The sequence below is a fragment of the Peromyscus maniculatus genome, chromosome 4 (assembly GCF_049852395.1).
Source record: "Peromyscus maniculatus bairdii isolate BWxNUB_F1_BW_parent chromosome 4, HU_Pman_BW_mat_3.1, whole genome shotgun sequence".
In the NCBI taxonomy this organism is placed as follows: Eukaryota; Metazoa; Chordata; class Mammalia; order Rodentia; family Cricetidae; genus Peromyscus; species Peromyscus maniculatus.
This window is the reverse complement of record NC_134855.1, coordinates 96,020,347-96,040,665: the sequence shown is the minus strand read 5'-3', so window position 1 is coordinate 96,040,665 and position 20,319 is coordinate 96,020,347. Positions and strand designations below refer to the sequence as shown.

Below are 20,319 nucleotides of genomic sequence, written 5' to 3'. Positions count from 1 at the left end.
CATGGTACCTAAAAGCTGGCTTATGATATTAAGCAGAGCCCTGGCACTCAAGTCTGCCCAGCTGTCCAAAGACTTCCTCTCTACATATCAGCCTGTCTACACGTCACACTTTCAGCCAGTCAGAACATGGGGCATTCAGACAACCAGGTCTGCTCACCCTAGGCCCTTAGCATACACTGGTGGTCCCTGCCCTGGTAGTCCTATGCTCTGCCCTTGACTTTAGCCTGTTACACTCCTACCTACCTTTTAAGGACCACCTGAAATGCCACTGTTGTTATATAGTCTTTTATTCTTTTTCTTTGGGTGACGGGGGTCTTATGTGGCCCAGGGTTGGTCTTGAGCCTGGGTTTAGCTGATTCTTTTGCCTCCAGCATCTGAGTAGCTGAGACTACAATATGTGCCGTGGCACTGGGTTGCAGCCTTTCCTGATCCTCACCACCCGTGTCCTCTCCTCCACTGCACTGGGTTGCAGCCTTTCCTGGTCCTCACCACCCCGTGTCCTCTCCTCCACTGCACTGGGTTGCAGCCTTTCCTGATCCTCACCACCCCGTGTCCTCTCCTTCTTACTCCCATCTCACCATTTCTCTACCTCACGTTAATTAGCTCTGTATGCTCAACTAACCCCCGGTGCCAGAACAATGTTTGTCCCAGGTCTGGGTCTCACTTTGGCAAACCAACTAAAGTTCCTCAGATGTAAAGCATCTTGTCAAACGCTCAGCAAGGGAGACCAAAATATCAAATCATTTCATAAAGTATTGCATACCTCCTACCTAAACATTGTTCATAAACCAAGCCTAAGGGGCACTTCCAACTTGTCCCCTCAGACCCAGTTCCCAGCAGAGGGTGACAAGGCCGTGCACAGGAGGCTCACTATCCTTCTCTTTATTTCCAGGATTATCAAGGCACCTAGGTCATTTTCAGGCATAGCCTGATTTTAAAAATACTCACCGAGAAGGCTAGATGGTCTGTCGCCAAACCAAAATCACCTATTTTCACATGGTCATCGGAATCCAAAAAAATGTTGACAGGCTTCAGATCCCGGTGAATCATTCCCTGTTGGAAGACAATGAAGAATCCAACAATTGCTTCCCACACAGAGTTTAACACTGCATGGTTCCTAATTTCAAATGATGGCACCTGGAAGAGGCCTTCTCCTGTGGTCCACCTGGTCCTGGATGTCTGGTCTCTGGAATGACCTCTGAGGGTCCTGTGACCTCCTCACGGGTGGTCCTAAGCAGGTCCTCCCAGGCTCCCTCCACCAGCTCCCCTCAGAGACTTCATATTACCTTCCCTCGCTGCACCACCACAGCCAGGGCTGGGCAGGCCCCACCCTGCTTTCTCCCCTCTCCTGGTACTTTCTTGGCACTACTTCCGCCTCGGGCACTCTGTACTCCTCCTCTCCTTCTGACTGTGCCAACATCTACCTGTTCCACTCTTTCATGAGCCTTGCATACTAGCCTAACAACTGAGTTTATACCGCCAGCTCCTGGGAGGAGCTCAGTGATGGTATCCCAGGAATCCTGCTTTCTCCTCCTAAGGGCTCAGCATGCTTCCTCTTTCACTTAGAAGATGCTAAATGTAATCAGAACTCTTCCTTGTCAGATCTTTTACTATGATATAAAGGAACTTCCGGCTCTGAAACAGGAGTCCCGCGCAAACATGGATGGACTCTTCACATGCTTGTGTCCCTGTGTATGCAGTTGATGCACAGAGCTGGAGGCCCCAGCGGCAGTCTGCAGATACTGAGCACATAGAGCACAGTCCCAGGACCCCAAGACAGCACCACAGGGAAGTGTCTAAAGGCATCCATTAGAATTCCCTTTGTTTTTCACCTTACAGATTAGGAAGATTACAGTCCTGGTTTCTCAATATGAACAGGGCACACTATAAACATTTTGAAGTTCCAAAAAGTTAAGGCAAAGGGGAAAAAACCTAACATGTTTTCACTGTCTGATGCATTTAAAATATATAAAAGCTATTCTTAGTTCACAGGCCATAGAAGAACGGGTGTGAGTTAGAGCTGACCCATGGGCCGGCCGTCTTCAGCGTCTCCTACAGGAGCTGACACTGGTGCTGCCCCTATCTTTTGGCACTTTGTTCTGTTACCTGCAGAAATCCATTAGTTCAGGCCAGCGAGAGGGCTCAGCAGGCAACGGTCCTTCCCACCAAGCCCGATGACCTGAGTCTGATCCCGGAATTCACATGGTAGAAAGAAAGAACCTTGTCCTCTGGCCTCCATATGTGCATCGTGGCATTCACTGGCCCACACACATCCACACAAATAAACAAATGCATGTACACAAAGGTAAAAAGACTATGTCGTCATCTGAATAGTTTCTTTCCTATATATAGTTTTCTTTTGTATGCTGTTTTCTCCATTTTCCTATTTGATTTTTACTGTGTTATTATAAGTAGGGCTGGAGAGACAGTTCAGGAGGTCAGCATGAGGACCTGAGTCCAGATACTCAATCCCCACATAAAAGCTGCAGACAAGCAGATCCCGAAAGCTGGCTGGCTAGCCAGATTAGCTGAAACAGCAAGCTTTATGTTTAGCAAGAGACCTTGTCCAAAAAAAAGAAAGAGAGCAATAGAAGACAGCTGTCTTGTTTGTCTTATTTACTTTTCTATTGTTGTGACAAGACACCATGCCCTAGGCAGTTCACAGAAGGAAGATTTTATTTGGGCTTACAGTTGCAGAGGGTGAGTCCATGACAATCATGGTGGGGAGCAGGGCAGCAGGCAGGCAGGCATGGTGCTGGAGCAGTAGCTGAGAGCTTACGTCCTGATCTACAAACTCCAAGGCAGAGAGTGCTAACCGGGAATGGCATCTTCACCATTCTGGAGCTCCACCTACCGGAGACCAAGTATTCAAATACAGGAGCCTCTGGGGCCGTTTTCACTCAGCCTACCCTGTGTTGACCTCTGGCATCCACAAGTACACTTGTAGAGGAGCTTATCTCTAATCTCCACAATACATGCACAAACATTCATGCAGCATGCACACAATTTATGTAAATAGAGTACATGGACATGGGATGTTACAAAGCTTACTTTCTCATGGATATAAGCTAATCCATCCAGAATCTCTCGAAAAAGCCTCCAAAGCCTAATGGTGTCTCGAAACAGTCCCTGGTCAATGGTGTCACGAAGAGTGCTCTTTTCACAGTACTCCATCTACAGAACAGAAGGAACAGGCAGGACCTGATCACATGAAAAGTTCAGTATAAGGAGCATAACTTGCAGTCAATGTAACCACTCATTAAAACTTGTGCCAGGGATTTTAAGCAGTTTTGGAAAGAATTGTTTCTTTTTATGCTAAAAAAACAAAACAAACAAATAAGAGTATTATAAAAACAATCTTTAACAGGGAACGTAGCGGGAACATAGCGGGAACGTAGCTCAGTGGTAGAGTGCAGTGCATTCTAAGTATGCATGAAGCTCTGGAGTCAATCCCCAGTACTCCAAACACTCCCTAAAACCCATAGAAGTAAAAATGTGTTTAATAGATTTATTAATCACAGATTAATGTGATATTAATAAGAACAGTACTGAAGAACGCATTGGGGCAAATAAATATAATATTAGCAGCTAATAAAACCTTTTCTCAAGCTGGGCGGTGGTGGTGCACAACTTTAATCCCAGCACTTGGGAAGCAGAGGCAGGCGGATCTCTGTGAGTTCGAGGCCAGCCTGGTCTACAGAGTGAGTTCCAGGAAAGGCACAAAGCTACACAGAGAAATCCTGTCTCAAAAAACCAAAATAAATAAATAAAATCCTTTTTTCCCAGTGGGATTGAACCCAGGATGTCTTGCATTCGAGGCAATTGTTCTACTTCTGAGCTATACCCCTAGCTCCTACTTAAAAAAATATATATCAGAGCATTGGCTGCTCTTCCAGAGGACCTGGGTTCAATTCTCAGCACCCACTTAGCAGTTCACAACTATCTGTAAATCTAGTTTCAGGGGATCTGACACCCTCACACAGACAGACATGTAGGCAAAACATCAATGTAAATAAATAAATAAAGCTGCTTATTTTAGAAAGGTTTTACTTGTTTAAAATTCTTGTCACATATATGAAAATTGAGATTGCAATAAAATGTTATTACATTACAAGATTGCTTCCAATCTCAAATTTCCAAGAATAGCTAATTAGCCTAATGATGTCCTTGGCTTTATTTGTATACAAATAAATACTCTTTGAATCTAGAGAAAAACATTATGCCTATGGAAATATTCAAGCAGGGGCTCTGCTTCACTCCCCCCCTTGGGTGTACTAAGAGAGAAAACAATGGAGCATCATTTAAGACTTAGTCAATGTGTGAAACTAGCTTCTGGTTCCAGCCAGGGCCAGAGTGTGAAACTCCTCATGCAGAATGTTGCACTGTTTCGCAGGTCAGCCTCATCTCATCTGCAGTCACTTCTGGCACATTCTGAATCAGCCTCCAGGCCTTATTCAGGACCTCCCCAAGCTCCCATGAGTCCCACTCACTTCACATGGTTGTTTAGAGAATGGACAGAGGCAGACAGTTAAGGCATGCTCCTCTTGCATTTATGGGATTCAGACATGGGTATAAGCACTTCATCTTATGAGGCACAAAAGATTAAAGAATCTCATCGGAGCTCATACAGTGGTGACAGGTAGGTCTAGGGTGTGAACATGCACAGCCTGGGTCCAGAGCTGGCCCCAGGTGCCTCCTGATAACACTGTGGAAAAAAAAAAAGTGTTCAAGGCTGGGGGACAGGGAGAGGCTTCCATGCCATAACTTTCCTGGCTAGTTAATCTCTGGCAATGCCACTCAGCCCCTTTCTGTCCATTACCTTGTGGTACGTCATAAACACACTGCCAACCAAAAATGAGGGGTGCACATCACCAACTGTCCACCAGGGTCTCACCTGGATATAAAGGTAGTGCACAGCGCCGGTTGTCACTGATGGCTCAATTTCATGACATCTGTCCTTCTCATTGCATTCTTCAGCCTGAATCAAGAGGAACACAGGAACTCAAACTGAGGGCCAAGTTCAACAAGAGCATCCCCACCGTCAAGAACTTGTGTCTGGGACCCCAACTTCAGCCCTGGGCATGGCTTCCTATTGCTTTGAGGGACATCAGCAGAGCAGAACACAACACGGTCCTTTAGAAGCCTGGAGCACTTCTCCCAGAAATTCAGCAGAGCTTACAGACCTGCTAGTACACAGAACAATGAGAAAATGGGGAACAGGTAAGATGTGCAATAGCAGAAAGTCTTCTGCTCAAGTCCTACCACTGAAGGCCTAAGGATATGAGGTCCAGTGTGAACAGGCTGTCTTCCTTTGGTGGGATTCAAAGAAAGCAGTTTAGAGAATATTGTTGCCCTTGGGGGTCACACTCCTGAACAACCACTTAGCTGCTACAATGTGTCTCCCAGAAGTAACTTTCTTTCTAATGCATGACACCTTTAAAAAAAAAAAAGAGTCTTTTCCAGGGTTAGAGAGCCTGGGAAAAGGTTAATGGCTCAATGCTCACTCCTCTAGCACAGGACCTGGGTTCTGTTCCCAGCACCAACATCAGGCAGCTCACAGGGGAGTCAGTGCCCTATAGCCTTCCATGGGGGAGCCACACTCTTATGGTGTGCATAACCCCAAACAGAAACACATACAAATGCATTAAAAATATTTTTAAAGTTTTTTCTTCTCAACAGACATATTAAAATACTTTTAACCCCCAGTAGGGAAAAAAGTATGTTAGTTTCTGATTGTTTTTGATTTACAGGGGTTTTATTAGATTTTATTTTTCTATTTTTAGTTATATCTATGTGTGCATGCCTATGGGTGGGTGTGTACATGTAAGTGCAAGGGCTCATGGAGGCTAGAAGAGGTCGTGGGACTTCCTGAAGCTGGAGAGCCAGGCAGCTGTGAGCCTCCAGACATGAGTGCTGGGAACCAATTCTCTGTAGAGCACCATGTGCTCTTAACTGCTCTCTGGCCCCTTGACTCCAGTTTTTATGAGGAGGGATGTTTTTCAATATTTTCCCTTTACAAGAAAAATAAAAAGTTCTGCTCTTCAAATAACTGTATTCAACTCCTGAATGACTTATATTCTCTGGAGAGCATCTATGAAGATGATTCATCTCTTGGGGTTTCTACCCACCAATCAAAACATTCATGGGATATTGTCTTTAACTGAGCCAAACTGGAAGCATAAATTTGATGCTCTTAATAATTAAATGCACAACTAACACCAAAAGCAAGTATAGGTTTTGCTTTAGCAGTTTAGATTATTTATGCTATTATTGTAGCTAAATTTATAATTAAAAAACGAAAACAAGAGGATCTTAAGTGATTTTTAATTGACAAGTACTTACTAAAACATACTGGCTAATTCATTCAAATCTTCAAAACAAGTGAACTGTGTATCTAACAGCGTCTACATGTGTACATCCTGTGAGTAAACTCATAAATGCTGGTGGTTATCCTTTTATCAAGTAATAAAGTTATCATCGGCCACATCAAGTTACAGAACATTCATTCTTCTGAATCTACAAAGGACAGCCCACTGGTTTTACTCTGAGCTCTAGGCATCAGCCTGGAGCCCTGCAGCCTGACCAGAGAAGAAAGCAGGGATACACGGAATCTAAGGTGTAAAGAGTGTCTGTTGTCAAGCTTTTAAAACCATGTGCTATGGAGAAATGTGTTTTACACACCTACTACACATGCCCACAAGAGACAGTTCTTTAAAAAAGATTTCATTTGTGTGTGTGTGTATGTAAACATCTGGAACTGGAATTATAGACAGCTGTGAACTTCCTTTTCAAGGATATTACTTGCTTTCAACCACTGAGCCAACTCTCCAGCCCCCAGAAAGGACATATTCTATCAAGAAAATTTACTTTTACTAAAAGTAAGATGAATTCTGGTATTCTCTCCTCTTGTCCACAACATCAGAAATAAAATAAGGCTGGCTGTGATCCTTTAAATGAACTCATCAAACATTACAGGACCATGCTGCATAGTTAAAACACTGTCCCAGAAGATGGTTTATCCAAGTGCACATCAAGATGAACTGGTGTGGGGAGACTAGGCTAACTCCATGATGAGACCAGTTAATCTGCATTCCATCCTCATCCCCAAACATAGGAAGCATGTCCCAATCCTCTATGAATTCCTAAAATGTATTTTATTTATTTGTATGTATGTGTGCCTGCTTGAGTTTATGTTCACCATGTGTATGCAGATGCCTGTGGAGGCCAGGTGACGTTGGATCCCCTGGGACTGGAGTTACAGGTGGTTGTGAGCCACCATGTGGGTGCTAGGAACCAAGCTCAGGGCAGCAAGAGCCATTAAGTGCTTTTAACTGCTAAGCCATCTCTCTAGATCCTCTGTGATACAGTGTGTCAGTTTTTCTGTTTTATATGTCAGTATAAAACTTATGATAAATTTATATATGTATATATCAGTATAAATTTAAGAAGATTTTAAAGAATGGGTGTGTTTTAAAACTGATATTCACATATCAGATTAATGCTCTGGCATTCTGCCTGATGTTTCTAACATCAACTGTCATTTCCTTACATACCACACTCTGAGTAGAAGTAGGTGACTTCCTCTTCCATATTTACCTGGTTCTGACTCTTACTGTTTTCGTCTTCATTGTCAAAGATGATGTCACTGTCAGAGTCTGAAGCAGGTCTTAAGAAAAAGAAATAAGAAATGTTAAAGAAACTGGGAAAAAAATGCTAATATTCTTTTCAGTTCATCAGAACACCAAAGAAGCTAGAGCATTATACCATGTGGTGGTCTGAAAGAGAATGGCTTCCATCAGCTCACTGATTTGAAAGCTTCGTCTCCAGTTGGTGGATGAGGAGGTATGGCCTTCTTGGAGGCAGTGTGGCACTGAGGGTAGGTTTTCAGGTCTGTCAGTCTCTGTTTCTCTGTCTGTGAATCATGCCTGCCTGCCTGCCTGCGGCCAAGCTTCCCACTAACATGGAAATGGACTAATTCTCTGAAACCATAAGTAAGCCCCTAATTAAATGCTTTCTTTTATAAGTTCTTTGGTTATGGCGTCTCTTCTCAGCAACAGAACAGTGACTAGGACACGCCACGACTCTGCAGCATCAATACAGATTGGGCTGTTGGCTTCTCTTTTCTGTTACTCAAACTCAGAGCTTTTATTTATTTTATTAAAAAAAATCGTTATTTTATGTGTATGGGTCTGTGCATCGTATGTATGCAGTGCCTGCAGAGGCCAGAAGGGGGCATCACCCCTGGGACTGGTGTCACAGATGGTTGTGAGCCTTGCTGGGCATTGAACTCAAGTCATCCGGAAGAGCAAAAAGCACTCTTAACCACTGAGCAATCTCTCCAGCTCCCAACAAAGAACTCTTTAAAAAGTAGCTACATTGTTTCTCAAAGTTGTTAACTGCTAAGATAAACTGTATCCAACTGAGTCCAGTGAAGTACATCCCTAAGGCAAATGCCCTTGGGAAATAATTACGGGTCTCAAGGGCAGTTAGGACATCAAGACTCTAAGGCTCTTAAGAGGTCCACAGAGTTGGAACCTGTGATTAAAGCAGTGCCCTCTCACAAATTCTCCTAAATCTATCAAGATAGGTACTGGAAATCACTTCTATTTTTCCTTTCTCCTGGCCTTGGGGTGGGAACTCTTTAAAATTCCTGTGGGTTGCATTTGGCTACTCTCTGAAAGAGGTTTCCAACAGCTTGCTTCTTTCTTGTTCCTCTGGCGTGGGCTTGTTAGGTTAGGCATCAGGGGTCCCCTACTGCTTGCACTTACAGGAAGGACTGTGAGAAGACACCATCGTGCTCATCCTCATCCTCTTCGTCGCTGCTGGAGCCAGGGCCGGTGACAGGGAAGCGCGTGCTGGCGGAGCGCTCTGCGGATGTGCTCCACTCCACGGAGCTGCTGAGGATGGGCGGCGGTGCTGCGGCCTCCACGCTGCCCAGCTCCTCTGTGTCGCCTGCTGCTTTCCCGCAGGCCGCTGGGCTGTCCTGGGCCTGGGGTCTGCAGTCTGGGGGTGGTGTCCCGGGCACCGCAGGGCGCTCATGCCGCTCGATCCAGGCGTTGTAGTAGCGCACAATGTTCTCATGGTGCAGGCGCGACAGCAGAGTCACCTCGCCCTTGATCCTGCGGAAGTGCCTGCTGGCGGGGTTGATTGGGATGCGCTTCACTGCATAGCAGCAGCCGTCCAGCTTGTTTTGCACCTGCCCAGCAATAGGAGACAGGACCTGGTCAGATTTGTGGCCCAGGATCTTGCACGTTGGCGTTTAGACTGGCATTTACACGGCCCAGCCCCGTTAGTTCTTCCCCAGAAAAATCTGGAATTCTGAGAACCCACAATAATAGCTGAGAGCCACAAGGCTTGAATTCAAACCGAGGAAAGCCTTGGTTACCCCCAAACTAGGGGAAAAGCTCAAGGCATTGGTGGTGGTGGTGGTGGTGGTGGTGGTGGTAGTGGTGGTGTTGGTCTGCTGGGCGACACTGGGGAGGGAACAACTTTCACCTCCGCCTCCTTGTTCCCTTCCCTTTCTCCTTGCCTTCCCTTTTCTCCATCTCTTGGGGACAGGATCTCACTATGTAGCCAGGCCTGGAACTTGACATCGCCCCTGCTTCAGAGCTGGGATTACTGGAATACACATAACTTCTGTTTTTTTTTTTTTTTTTTTTTTTTTTTTTTGGTTTTTCGAGATAGGGTTTCTCTGTGTAGCTTTGCGCCTTTCCTGGAACTCACTTGGTAGCCCAGGCTGGCCTCGAACTCACAGAGATCCGCCTGCCTCTGCCTCCCGAGTGCTGGGACTAAAGGCGTGCGCCACCACCGCCCGGCCTATAACTTCTGTTTTAATCACTACTTTTCTTTCTTCTTAAGGCAGGGTCTCCTATAGCACAGGCTAGACTCAAACTCCCTATTCAGATTTAGACTCTGTAATCTCCTGCCTCCACCTTTTGAATGGAGCACCATGCCTATCTCAGTAATTTATTTCTTTATTGATAAGTGTGACATTTTCTTTTCTTAAAAAATTTAGGCTAACATTAAGTAATGAGTTTCATTAATTACTTTTCGTGACATTACTTGCCTTTTCTTCTCATAACTGCTAAATAAATATCAAATACATTTTCGTTTTAAAGTAAAATTAATTTTCTAAAGCCAGTGTAAGTTTTCATCTGATGATTTTATTTTCTTAAAACTTAAAGTCACTAAAGATGAATGAAATTCCAGAAATGTTAACAAACCTAAAATAAAAATGCTAATTATTTTACAAAGAATGTATAAGACCATGTAATTTTGGGAGAGACACTCAGTTTTCTTTCATTACTGGCCTGAATGGGGTCACTGAGGAGATGAGAACATAGAGGAAGGACACTGTGCCAGCCCCCGAGGGGTGTGCTTAACCAACAGCAGCAATGACCATCTGTGCACGTGCCGCCCACTGAGGCTGTCACCTAACCAAGATTCAAAACTGTGCTCATAAAATAGGACAATAAAGATAGGAGCACAATGAATGCACAGAAAAAGTCTCAAAGGCCAGTGTGCTTACAGACCATCCCTCTCCTGAGGTTTTCACTGGCCTGACTGGATTAACTACACCAGTTTCCCTTCTCCTCTACCTAAGACCTGATACCTGACTAAAACCCAGGGGCTCATTGTCCAAATGCACAAGTGCACAGATGGTGGGGGGCCAGCTGCTGAACACCCCCGATCCTGAACACCCCCGATCCTGAACACCCCCGATCCTGAACACCCCCGATCCTGAACACCCCCGATCCTGAACACCCCCGATCCTGAGCACCCCCGATCCTGAACACCCCTGATCCTGAACACACCCCTGATCCTGAACACCCCCGACCCTGAACACCCCCGATCCTGAACACCCCCAATCCTGAAGCCGACTGCACTACTCAGAAGGCAATGTGGGGAAGGAAGGGTGTGAGCGCCAACAGGAGGAAGCAGGCCCCACAGCTGAAGACGCCCTTGCCACAGCAGCTCACTAACTGTCTTTAAGAACATGTAAATAAGGAAAGTTACAAGGGACCCTGTTGAGAAAGAAAAGAAAGAAATGAAGTTTAACAAGCTATGTCCATAGTGTTTTAAATTCAAGAATCTAAAAAAGACACGTATGGACTTAATAAAAATGACACTGAGTTAAACGCCGCCTAGAACCATGAGCTTTCTTGTGGGATGCCTGCCTTGCTGAAGGCGGCCCCTCTTTTGCTGTGGGGAAATTGTTTTGGTTGAGACTATTCTGCAGTAAGAGTGGTGCTTCCAAGCCGGGTGTGGCAGCACGTTTCTGTAATCCCAACCCTTGGGAGGTGGAGGCCACAGGACCAGGGTTCAAGGTCATCCTTGGCCACACAGAGTTTGAGCACAGCCTACACTACATAATACTCTATCTCAAAACCCTGCATGGGATCCAGCTCATTTAGTAGAGTGCTTGCCAAACATGCAAGGCCTGGGTTTGACCCCCAGCACTGCCTGAAACACAGGGAAGAAACAGCCTGAAATCCCAGCACTCAGGTGTTAAGTAGGAAGATGAGAGGTTCAAGGTCATCTTCTGCCACATTGTGAGTTGAGGCCAGCCAAGGCTGCAGGAAACCTTGTCTCGAAACAAGCAAGCAAGCAAACAAAAAACAACCACAACCCAACAAAACAAAACAACACCCCCCAAAAAAGCCAGATAAAAGTCAACCAATAAACAAACGTGACACCTTCCTCCTCATACTCTCAGAATAAAACACACCTATGTCCCACCACTAGAGGTCACCTTCATATGTACAAGATGGCATGTACCTCAGCTGTTCTTCATACATTTCAATCTGCATCGTCTATGGTTTGCAACATACTTAAATTATGTAAGAACAGCAGAGGCCTCTTCCTACATTCACATAATAAAATTTGCCCCAGACCAGAATGAAGCGCCCTAACAGCAGCACACCTTAAAACACGCCATTAATTTCCCATCTTTGTAAGCTAGAAAATGAGAGCCATCAGGACCATCTCCCAGTGTGAATGCCACCTCTGTTCTAACTTTGGAACCCTTTTCTCTATGGCAACTCCACCAAAACTGGGGGGAAGTGGAAAGGACAATTCCCTTCCTGAACTAAAGCACACCAAAATGTTCTTCACGCAGAGATCTTGACCACTCAGGATGCTTATAATGGTGTATTTTTCACATCATTGTTCTGAGCCAACCAAGGACACAGGAATAGTGCATTCTCAATGCATCCAGTGTAACGTTAAAGCAAGCTTTAGCTCCAGGAGGTGGAGGTGCTCACAGCTTCAAAGTCTTACTCACTTTCCTTTCCACTCTCAAAATGGAAACCAAGGCTGGGAGGCCATGGAAATGAAAGAGAAGGGGCTTTAAGGGGGGGTGGGGACAACTCTGTCACACACACCTTGATGACGGCTCCAAAAGCTCCTTTCCCTAGAAGTTGTAATTCTTCAAACTCAATGAAGTATCGGGAAAACTGTCTCTGTGTTTCACTGAAGAACGCAGCGCTGGGCAGCTGGTTGCTGGGAATGACGGTCTCAATATAATCTTGTCCCCCTGAATCTAAGACGAAACAAAAGCATTAGAAATACAGGAAGACTGGGCCAGAGAGATGGCTCAGTGGTTAAGGGACCAGACTGCTTTTACAGCAGTTTGGTTCCCAGCACCCACGATGGGCAGCTCACAACTGTCTATAACTCCAGCTCCAGGGAATCTGATGCCCTCTTCTGGATTCTCTGGGCACTACATCTACACATGTATATACCACCCACCCACCCACCCAGCCACATACACACTTAATTAAGAATAAAATAAAAAAATGCAGGCAGTTCACAGAACCCAACAACGTAAGCATGAGAGGAAGGGGCCCCAACTAGGGGTCTAAAAAAGCACTTCTTGTACTCTGACATCTTTTCTCACCTTGTAATCTTTAAAGTAGGCAGGATATATAGTCAGCCCATTGTACAGGAGAGGGTACCAGGGATGGAGAGGAAGAGACTGAACTAGACAGCCAGAACCCAAACTCAGGTCTCTCGGGCCATCCCAGGCTCTAAGGCTATAGGGTTATGAGTGGCACAGTAAGATGAGGATGTCCACTCCAGCAACAGGAGCTGAAGAACCAGGGTCACAAAGCAGTCCCGCGCACACAAGGCCCGCACAGAGCAGATTATGTGTAGCCTGGCATTGGTAAAAGAAATAATCCACGAAAACGTTCTTACCTTCAGGCTTTGCGTTTTCATAAAAAAAAAAAAAAAAAAAAAAAAAAAGGGATGGTAGTCAAGTACAGTAGGGCATGCCTGTTACCTTAGTACTCAGGAGGCAGAGGCAGCAAGACCAGGGGTCTAGCCTGAACTACATAGTGGGACCCTATCAAAACAAACAAACAAACAGGAAAGGCAGGCAGGCAGAACTCACCTTCAGGACTCTGCTCCACTAAGGGCATTTTTGGCTGAGGGTTTATGAAGCTGTGTTTCAGTAACTGCTGAGGGCTCCATCTTTCCTTGTCGTCCAGGCAGACACACCTCAGTGGGGGAGGGAGAATCTCAGCTGTGTATAATATAAACACCTTCCTAGTTCATCTACCCAATCAACTACGGTCTGCTTTCCTTTTTAAATACACACCAGCAAATTCATGCTACTTATGGAGCAATATGTCCTTAAAAGTGAATTTAAATGAGTAAACACCATTTCAGGTTTGCATGTCCCACAGCAGACTGGATGTAAGTAGAAAATGAGAAAGAAAGAAACAGGACAAAAGAACTACATTGTGCCGACCACAGCGGCATTGAGTGACTTGAAATGCTCTCAGACCGCAGATGCCAGCTTTGGGTTTCCGCGTCCATTAGCAGCTTGGTCACTTGCCCTGTTGAACTAAGCCTGCTGGGGACCAGGCATAAATTAAGTTTTCCAAAGAGAACAACCAGATGCTGATGAACCTGAAGTACACTGAGCAGCACTGTTGAAAAGTCCCACATTTCACCACACACCTTCAATATTCATTCCTTGAGCTCACATACTTAGCATTTGATGTTCTAACAAGTCATTTTTGTTTTCTTTTGGATGAATCACAAAAAGCCATACCAGGAATTCTCAAAGTGGGATCCCTGACCACATTTGACTCTGTTTCAAGTGACATATTTAAAGAATCAACTGTCACTGTAAGTTCCAGCTTTTGAATATACACATACGAAGTAATAACGGTAGCTATCATGAAGGATAACTTAGTTTTTATGTCGTAGCACAAAAGGTAAAAGACTAGGCAAAGGGTAAGAGAACATCATGTGTATAAGATTATATTTTCTGCTACGTTTAAAATAAATTTCAATTATACCAGTAAGAGAAAATTCTTGCAGATATTAAAAATATTATTCAAAAATTATAAAGTATCTTATTTTACTTTTGAGACAGGGCCTCACTATGTAACTTACTATGACCTGGATGGAACTCACTCTGTAGACCAGGCTGGCCTAGAACTCAGAGATCTGCCTGCCTTGGCCTCTGGAGTGCTGAGATTAAAGGTGTGCACCACCATGCCTGGCCTTATTTTATTTTCAGATTTATTTTGATTTTATGTATATGATTTCTTTTTTGCCTACATGTAAATATGTGCACCATGTGAGAAGTTAAGAGGGTGCCGGACCCCCTGGAATTGGAGTATGGATAGTTGTGAGCCACCCTATGAGTCTTGGAACCAAACTCAAGTTTTCTGTAAGAGCACCAAGTGCTCTCAACTGCTTAGCTGTCTCTCTAGCACCCTTACTGCACATCTGAGACAGGGTTCTACTGTATATTCCAGATCGGCCTTCAATTTGCAATCTTCTTTTCTCATTCTCCCAAGTAAGATATAGGCACGTGCCACCCACATCCGACAAAAAAAGAAAAAGAGAGAGAGAGAGAGAGAGAGAGAGAGAGAGAGAGAGAGAGAGAGAAAGCTAGTCTTGTAGGGCATGTGCACACCTCTAATCCAAGCACTTGGGAGGCAGAGCAGGAGAATCTCTGTGAGTTCAAGGCCAGCCTGGGCTACAGAGCTAGTTAGAAATATAAAGTGAGACTCTGTCTCAAAACAACAAACAAACAAAAACCAAAAACGAAGTTCTTGCCTCTGATTTCTCCTCCCTCTTAATCTCTTAATGTGCATTACTATAGACCCTTTCCTATCGATTTCCATATATAAATGCACAAGAACCCAAGCATGATGCTGTCGAGATTATTGAAGCTTTTAGACAACATTATCTTGTACGTATCAGTTTTTAACTTGCAAGTAGCCTTTTCAGCCAAGTGTCAGAAAAGACCCTTCCAAACTCCTCTGTCAGCTTGGACCTACTGGAATTAATTTGTATATTCTCCTAGTTCTGTCGGGGTTATTCCCAGGTTTGCACAGTCAGTGTACTGGTCATCCCTACACACACTGTTCTAAGTGCACTGTCTCCTCGAAGTCTACCGTGACATTAATGTGACTGACACAGCACATCTGGATCAGAAAAGGTTTAGAGCTTGCTGAGAGCGAACTGCACTCTTCAGTGGCTCTCACTTGAAAACGTTACAGTCTCAGAATCAATCATTTTGGCAGTTTGGTGGCTACCAGCAGCAGAGGCAACGCTAGCTCCAGCTTTGAAACCAGAAGGGATGCAGGCCTGGAACCTTCTACAGCTCCCACTGCTGAGGTGGTGAGAGCTACAGTACTGACCCAGCAGGGGCCTGTGGCAGCCCTGCTAGGTGTCAACTCACTGAAGCCCAGAAACAGCCAGGGAACTACCAGAATTTATTTACTACACATCCTCCTACTGCTGGGATTGTTCCCAGTTACACACACACACACACACACACACACACACACACACACACACACACACACACACACACACCTTCCTCATGCTGTGTTAGATTACTGAAGAGCACTATCAACTCTCTCTCAACTGTGACATTAATGTGACTGATGTGACAACAGATGTGGATCAGAAAAAGTTTAAAGCTCCTGAGAATGACTTGTATTTCCAGATATGCAGAGCTACCAGGATCTTGTTGGTGGGAGCCGATCTGCCATCTGGCCCAGCTCCTGAGCTCTCACCGGCCTCACAGCTGACTTCCTAAGGGTGTTACTAAGGATGGCAGGGATCACAGATGGGAGCCACTGGGCTTTTGCTAACTGGGGTGAGAGCAAAGCTAATGATCCCACACCCCAACTGCTATATGGTGGTATTCTAATTGTACTGAAATGTGATTTTGATTGTATGTTAATAAATAAAGTTGCCCAGGGGTCAGAGCTATTAGAGCCATAGACAGAGTGTGGCGGTGGTGGCACATGCCTTTAATCCCATAGATCTCTGTGTGTTCAGGGATACAGCCAGCATTGGAGACATATGCCTTTAAGACCTGGGGGGGGGGGGGCTGTACTTACAGGCAGTGATGAGGCAGTCAGTCACGTGTTTGGGTTTACAACCAATGAGAAGGCAGAATGACTATGAAATGACTTACACACAGGGAAATAGCTCTCTTTTCGGGAAGCTAGGACCACCGCAGAAGGAAGGGTGAGATTTTAGCTCTGAGCTCTGATCTCTTGGCTTTCTCTTTTACAATGGTTCTGTGTTTCTTATTTAATAAGACGGTTGGTTACATCTACACTGCTATCCACCCCAACCAAGCAGTCCCTCAGAGCCCTCCCAGAAGAGAGGAACACACACAGCACCTCAGGTGACCATTCTGCTAAGAGAGTCAGAATAAACCTCAGCTCTCAACCTCAGAAGTGACAGAGGAGCTGTTTCTATAAGGGAGACCAGGAGAGTTCAACCCTCCAACCCAGCGCTTGCTACCGAGGTGAAAACGCCTTTAGCGTAAACCTCCTGTCGTTTTTTGAATCCATTAGTGCCACCCTTGACTGAAACACTCCTGACCAGCAGACAGAAGTAGAGGGCTCAAAGTGACATGGGAAACATGAAAGTAAGATTTTCCACTAGGAACTCAACATCCCATCTGTCATTGCGGCCACCTTCATTGTGGAGTGCATTTAAATAAATGGTTTTAAAAGTTCTCTTTCATTGAAAAGAAATAGATTTCTCTAGAAATCGTAAGTTTATATACTTTAAGGAGAGAATGTTACATACAGAATCAAAGTTGGCCCCTTTCCTCACAGGAATGATTGACTGTGGCTACTTTTTGTGACATATCAACACCCTTGTTTAAATGCTACCTGTTGTTGATAGATAACAGGGCACAGCCTGAGCATGCGTTATCAGGTGGTTTATAGAGCGTGCTGCATAAACGAACACAGCTCCAATGTCACATCCAGTCTATGTGGACACCGTCACCTGCGCAGAACATCACTGACAGACACTGACGTGTGCAAGATGCTCAAATTCAGGAACTTCCATACTAGTGACCAGCAAGCTAGTGAGTGACAAGAGGTCACTATGGGTCAGGTCAACTGGAGATGGGCAAAGAGAAATGTGAAGGCCAGAGAAAAGAATGCAGAGATAGCCGGGCGGTGGTGGCACACACCTTTAATCCCAGCACTCGGGAGGCAGAGCCAGGAGGATCTCTGTGAGTTCGAGGCCAGCCTGGGCTACAGAGTGAGATCCAGGACAGGCACCAAAACTACACAGAGAAACTCTGTCTCGGGAAAAAAAAAAAAAAAAGAATGCAGAGAGATGAAGTGAGCCAAAGTGAACGGCTAGGCAAACAAAGGTGAGAACCAGGACAGTGAGGGAAGGGAGAAGCTGCTGTAGGAGGCTGGGGCGTGCTGGCACAAGCCACACTGAAGGGCACTCCTCCTCTGGTTAGAAACCGAGAAGGTAGCACCGGCTTAGACTGAGAACAGTCAGGGTTAGGGTAGAAAACACGGAGGGGGACGACCTGGACAAATACTCTAGGCCCGAGGAGAGCCTTTGTAGTAAGGATCCTCTCCAGCTAGACAGCCTGATGATTTGACAACCAGAGTTCAATCCCTAGAGCCACCGTGGAAGGAGAGCAGACTCCAGACAGTTCCCTGACCTCCACATGTAATGTCAGTGAGTTCTTGTATTCAAAGACACGGGACACACACACACACAGACAGACAGACAGACAGACAGACACACACACACACACACACACACACACACACACATTTTTTAAAGCTGGCTTTGTAATGATTATGTACCTGTGAGTCACAAATACGGATACTCCTCTGGCTGAAACAGGCGGTCATTTGATCCTCTGACCTGGCTGAGGGAGACAGCCACAGGAGAGGAGTAGTCAGGAAGAAAGGGGCAGAACCAGACTTCTCAACTGGTTTCCTGCGGCCTCCTCTCTGGTCCCTTAGGATTCAGCAGCACAGTGCGGAGAAGGTCTATCACATGAACACCCTGGGCGGGCGTCTCCCTCCCTACTGCCAACCCTCGTGTGACGGACAGGAATGGGGAAAGATTCTAGAGTATTCCAGGCAGTCTCCCCAAAATAGTTTGAGAATCAATTATTAAGCTCAAGTGGGTTTAGGAGAATGTGGAAGACCGTGACAAGGAAACAGAACACACGAGCCCAGGAAAGGAGTTCACCCTGGCTCCTCTCCTCAAGTCTCGGCTTCCCCGTTCCTTAGACGCACAGAAGAAAAGTGCAACTGAGCGGTCAGTGATACTCACTTCTTCAGGAAATCCTGGAAGTCAGCTGGTAAGTCACTGGGGATGGTCACGGGGTACTCCCCACACTCCTGTCCTTGGCTAAGAGACAGCAGCAGAAGGCCAAGACGCCACACATCCCCTTTCTTCCCTGTTTTATAAGGCAGGGCACTGTCACTAAATCGAACCCGAGTTTGCTCAAATACATCCTCCTTGCAAATGTCCGCCAGCCGCTTAGCGATGCTGTAGTCCGTTATCTTTACGGTGCCCTCGGCATCTACCAAGACACTGGATGCGCTCAGAACCTTGTGCACCACGGAGTTGCTGTGCAGGTAATCCAGGCCTGCCAGGAGCTGAGCTGTGTACTTGCGCAGCTGGTGCACAGGGATTGGGCCGGAGTGGCGCAGGTGTGCAGCAAGAGAGACCCCACTGATGTGCTCTGCCAAGATGTCTACCACGATGGAGTCCTCCTGCTCTCTGGAGTTCATCGCAAAGTAGCGTACGATATTTGGATGGCTCAGTTTCACCAGGGAGCTGAATTCTGTTTCTGCTCCTTGAATCTGAGAAGAGCATTACGCAAATGGCATTAACTTGTGTTTCACTACAAAATGAAGGAGTGAGATAGAAAATATACTTTCAAAGACAGGAAAACAAGATGCCATGACCTGAATCTTCCCCTAAGCTGGTGAATCAAGCTGACTGATAATTTAGCTAATTATCAACTTCAATGTCAAAACTGAGTGTCCAAATATCATAAAAATTGCTGAGGGGCTTTTAAAATCAATTTTATTTATTTTTTGGATGATATGGCTAGCAGGAAAAAAAAAAAGAAAGAAAAGGAACATCATCATATCTAAGATAGCACTTTCTGATTATAATAAGGGTTATTGTAAAAAATGTAAAATCTCAGTGGTAGAGCATCTATCCAGCAAGCAGGAGACCTTAAATTTAATTCCCAGCACTGCAAAAAGGAAATATATATATATATATCTCCACTGTGGCGGTTTGAAATAAAATGGCCCCCAAAGGGATGGCACAGTTAGGAGGTGTGGCCTTGTTGGAGGAAGTGTGTCACTGTGGGGGCGGGCTTTGAGGTCTCTTTTTCTCAAGTTTCCCTCAGTGTGACAGGCAGTTGACTTCCTGTTGCCTGCAAGACGTAGCACTCTCAGCTCCAGCACCATGTCTGCCTGTGTGCTGCCATGATCCCCTTCATGATCATAAAAGACTGAACCTCTGAAACTGTAAGTGAGCCATCCTCAATTAAGCGTTTTCTTTGTAAGAGTTGCTGTGGTCATGGTGTCTCTTCACAGCAATAGTAAACCCAAACTAAAACACAAAGGGAAAAAATACTCAAACTTATTTATATGATCACCATCCAAAAATAACTACTGATTTTGGTGTGCTTCAGAATTCTCCTGCTTTGGTTATTTACTAACTTCTTCATTAAGTAAAGACAACATACAATACTAAATGCTACCCTGAGTTCAGCATCATATACACACGTAAAATTCTTTTCTCATTCCCAGCACTGCACAAAAACAAAAAACCCTCAACCCTCAAAATTCAGTTTTAAAGCAGCATTTTAAAAGAACAAAAAATAATAAGTGATTGTAAACGGCAAAGCTGTGAAGAGGTAATGGATCTCAGCCAGGCCGAAGTCACAGGGGCTGAGACGGGAGAGCATGTGGCTGTGACAGGTCAGAGGTGGGAGCAGGGCTGAGGCCTGGCGGAGGTGTGGGTCTCCCACGTTCC

General features: G+C 45.3%; 1 protein-coding gene across 4 annotated transcripts in view; it reads right to left on the bottom strand.

Annotated features, from left to right (window-relative positions):
- Window positions 1-20,319, bottom strand: part of Eif2ak4 (eukaryotic translation initiation factor 2 alpha kinase 4) — a 96,109-nt gene that overhangs the window by 38,859 nt on the left and 36,931 nt on the right. For all 4 annotated transcript variants that reach the window (XR_013050657.1, XR_013050658.1, XM_006979230.4 and 1 more), the window contains 8 exons: window positions 18,592-19,127; window positions 13,394-13,500; window positions 12,384-12,541; window positions 8,769-9,196; window positions 7,597-7,666; window positions 4,895-4,978; window positions 3,052-3,174; window positions 949-1,053 (listed from right to left, as the gene is read on the bottom strand). Coding sequence is in view for 2 of the 4 variants with exons in the window: in XM_006979230.4 (XP_006979292.1) it covers window positions 949-1,053; window positions 3,052-3,174; window positions 4,895-4,978; window positions 7,597-7,666; window positions 8,769-9,196; window positions 12,384-12,541; window positions 13,394-13,500; window positions 18,592-19,127 (1,611 nt within the window). In the remaining 2 variants the exon portion in view is untranslated. The remainder of the gene's footprint in view (window positions 1-948; window positions 1,054-3,051; window positions 3,175-4,894; window positions 4,979-7,596; window positions 7,667-8,768; window positions 9,197-12,383; window positions 12,542-13,393; window positions 13,501-18,591; window positions 19,128-20,319) is intronic.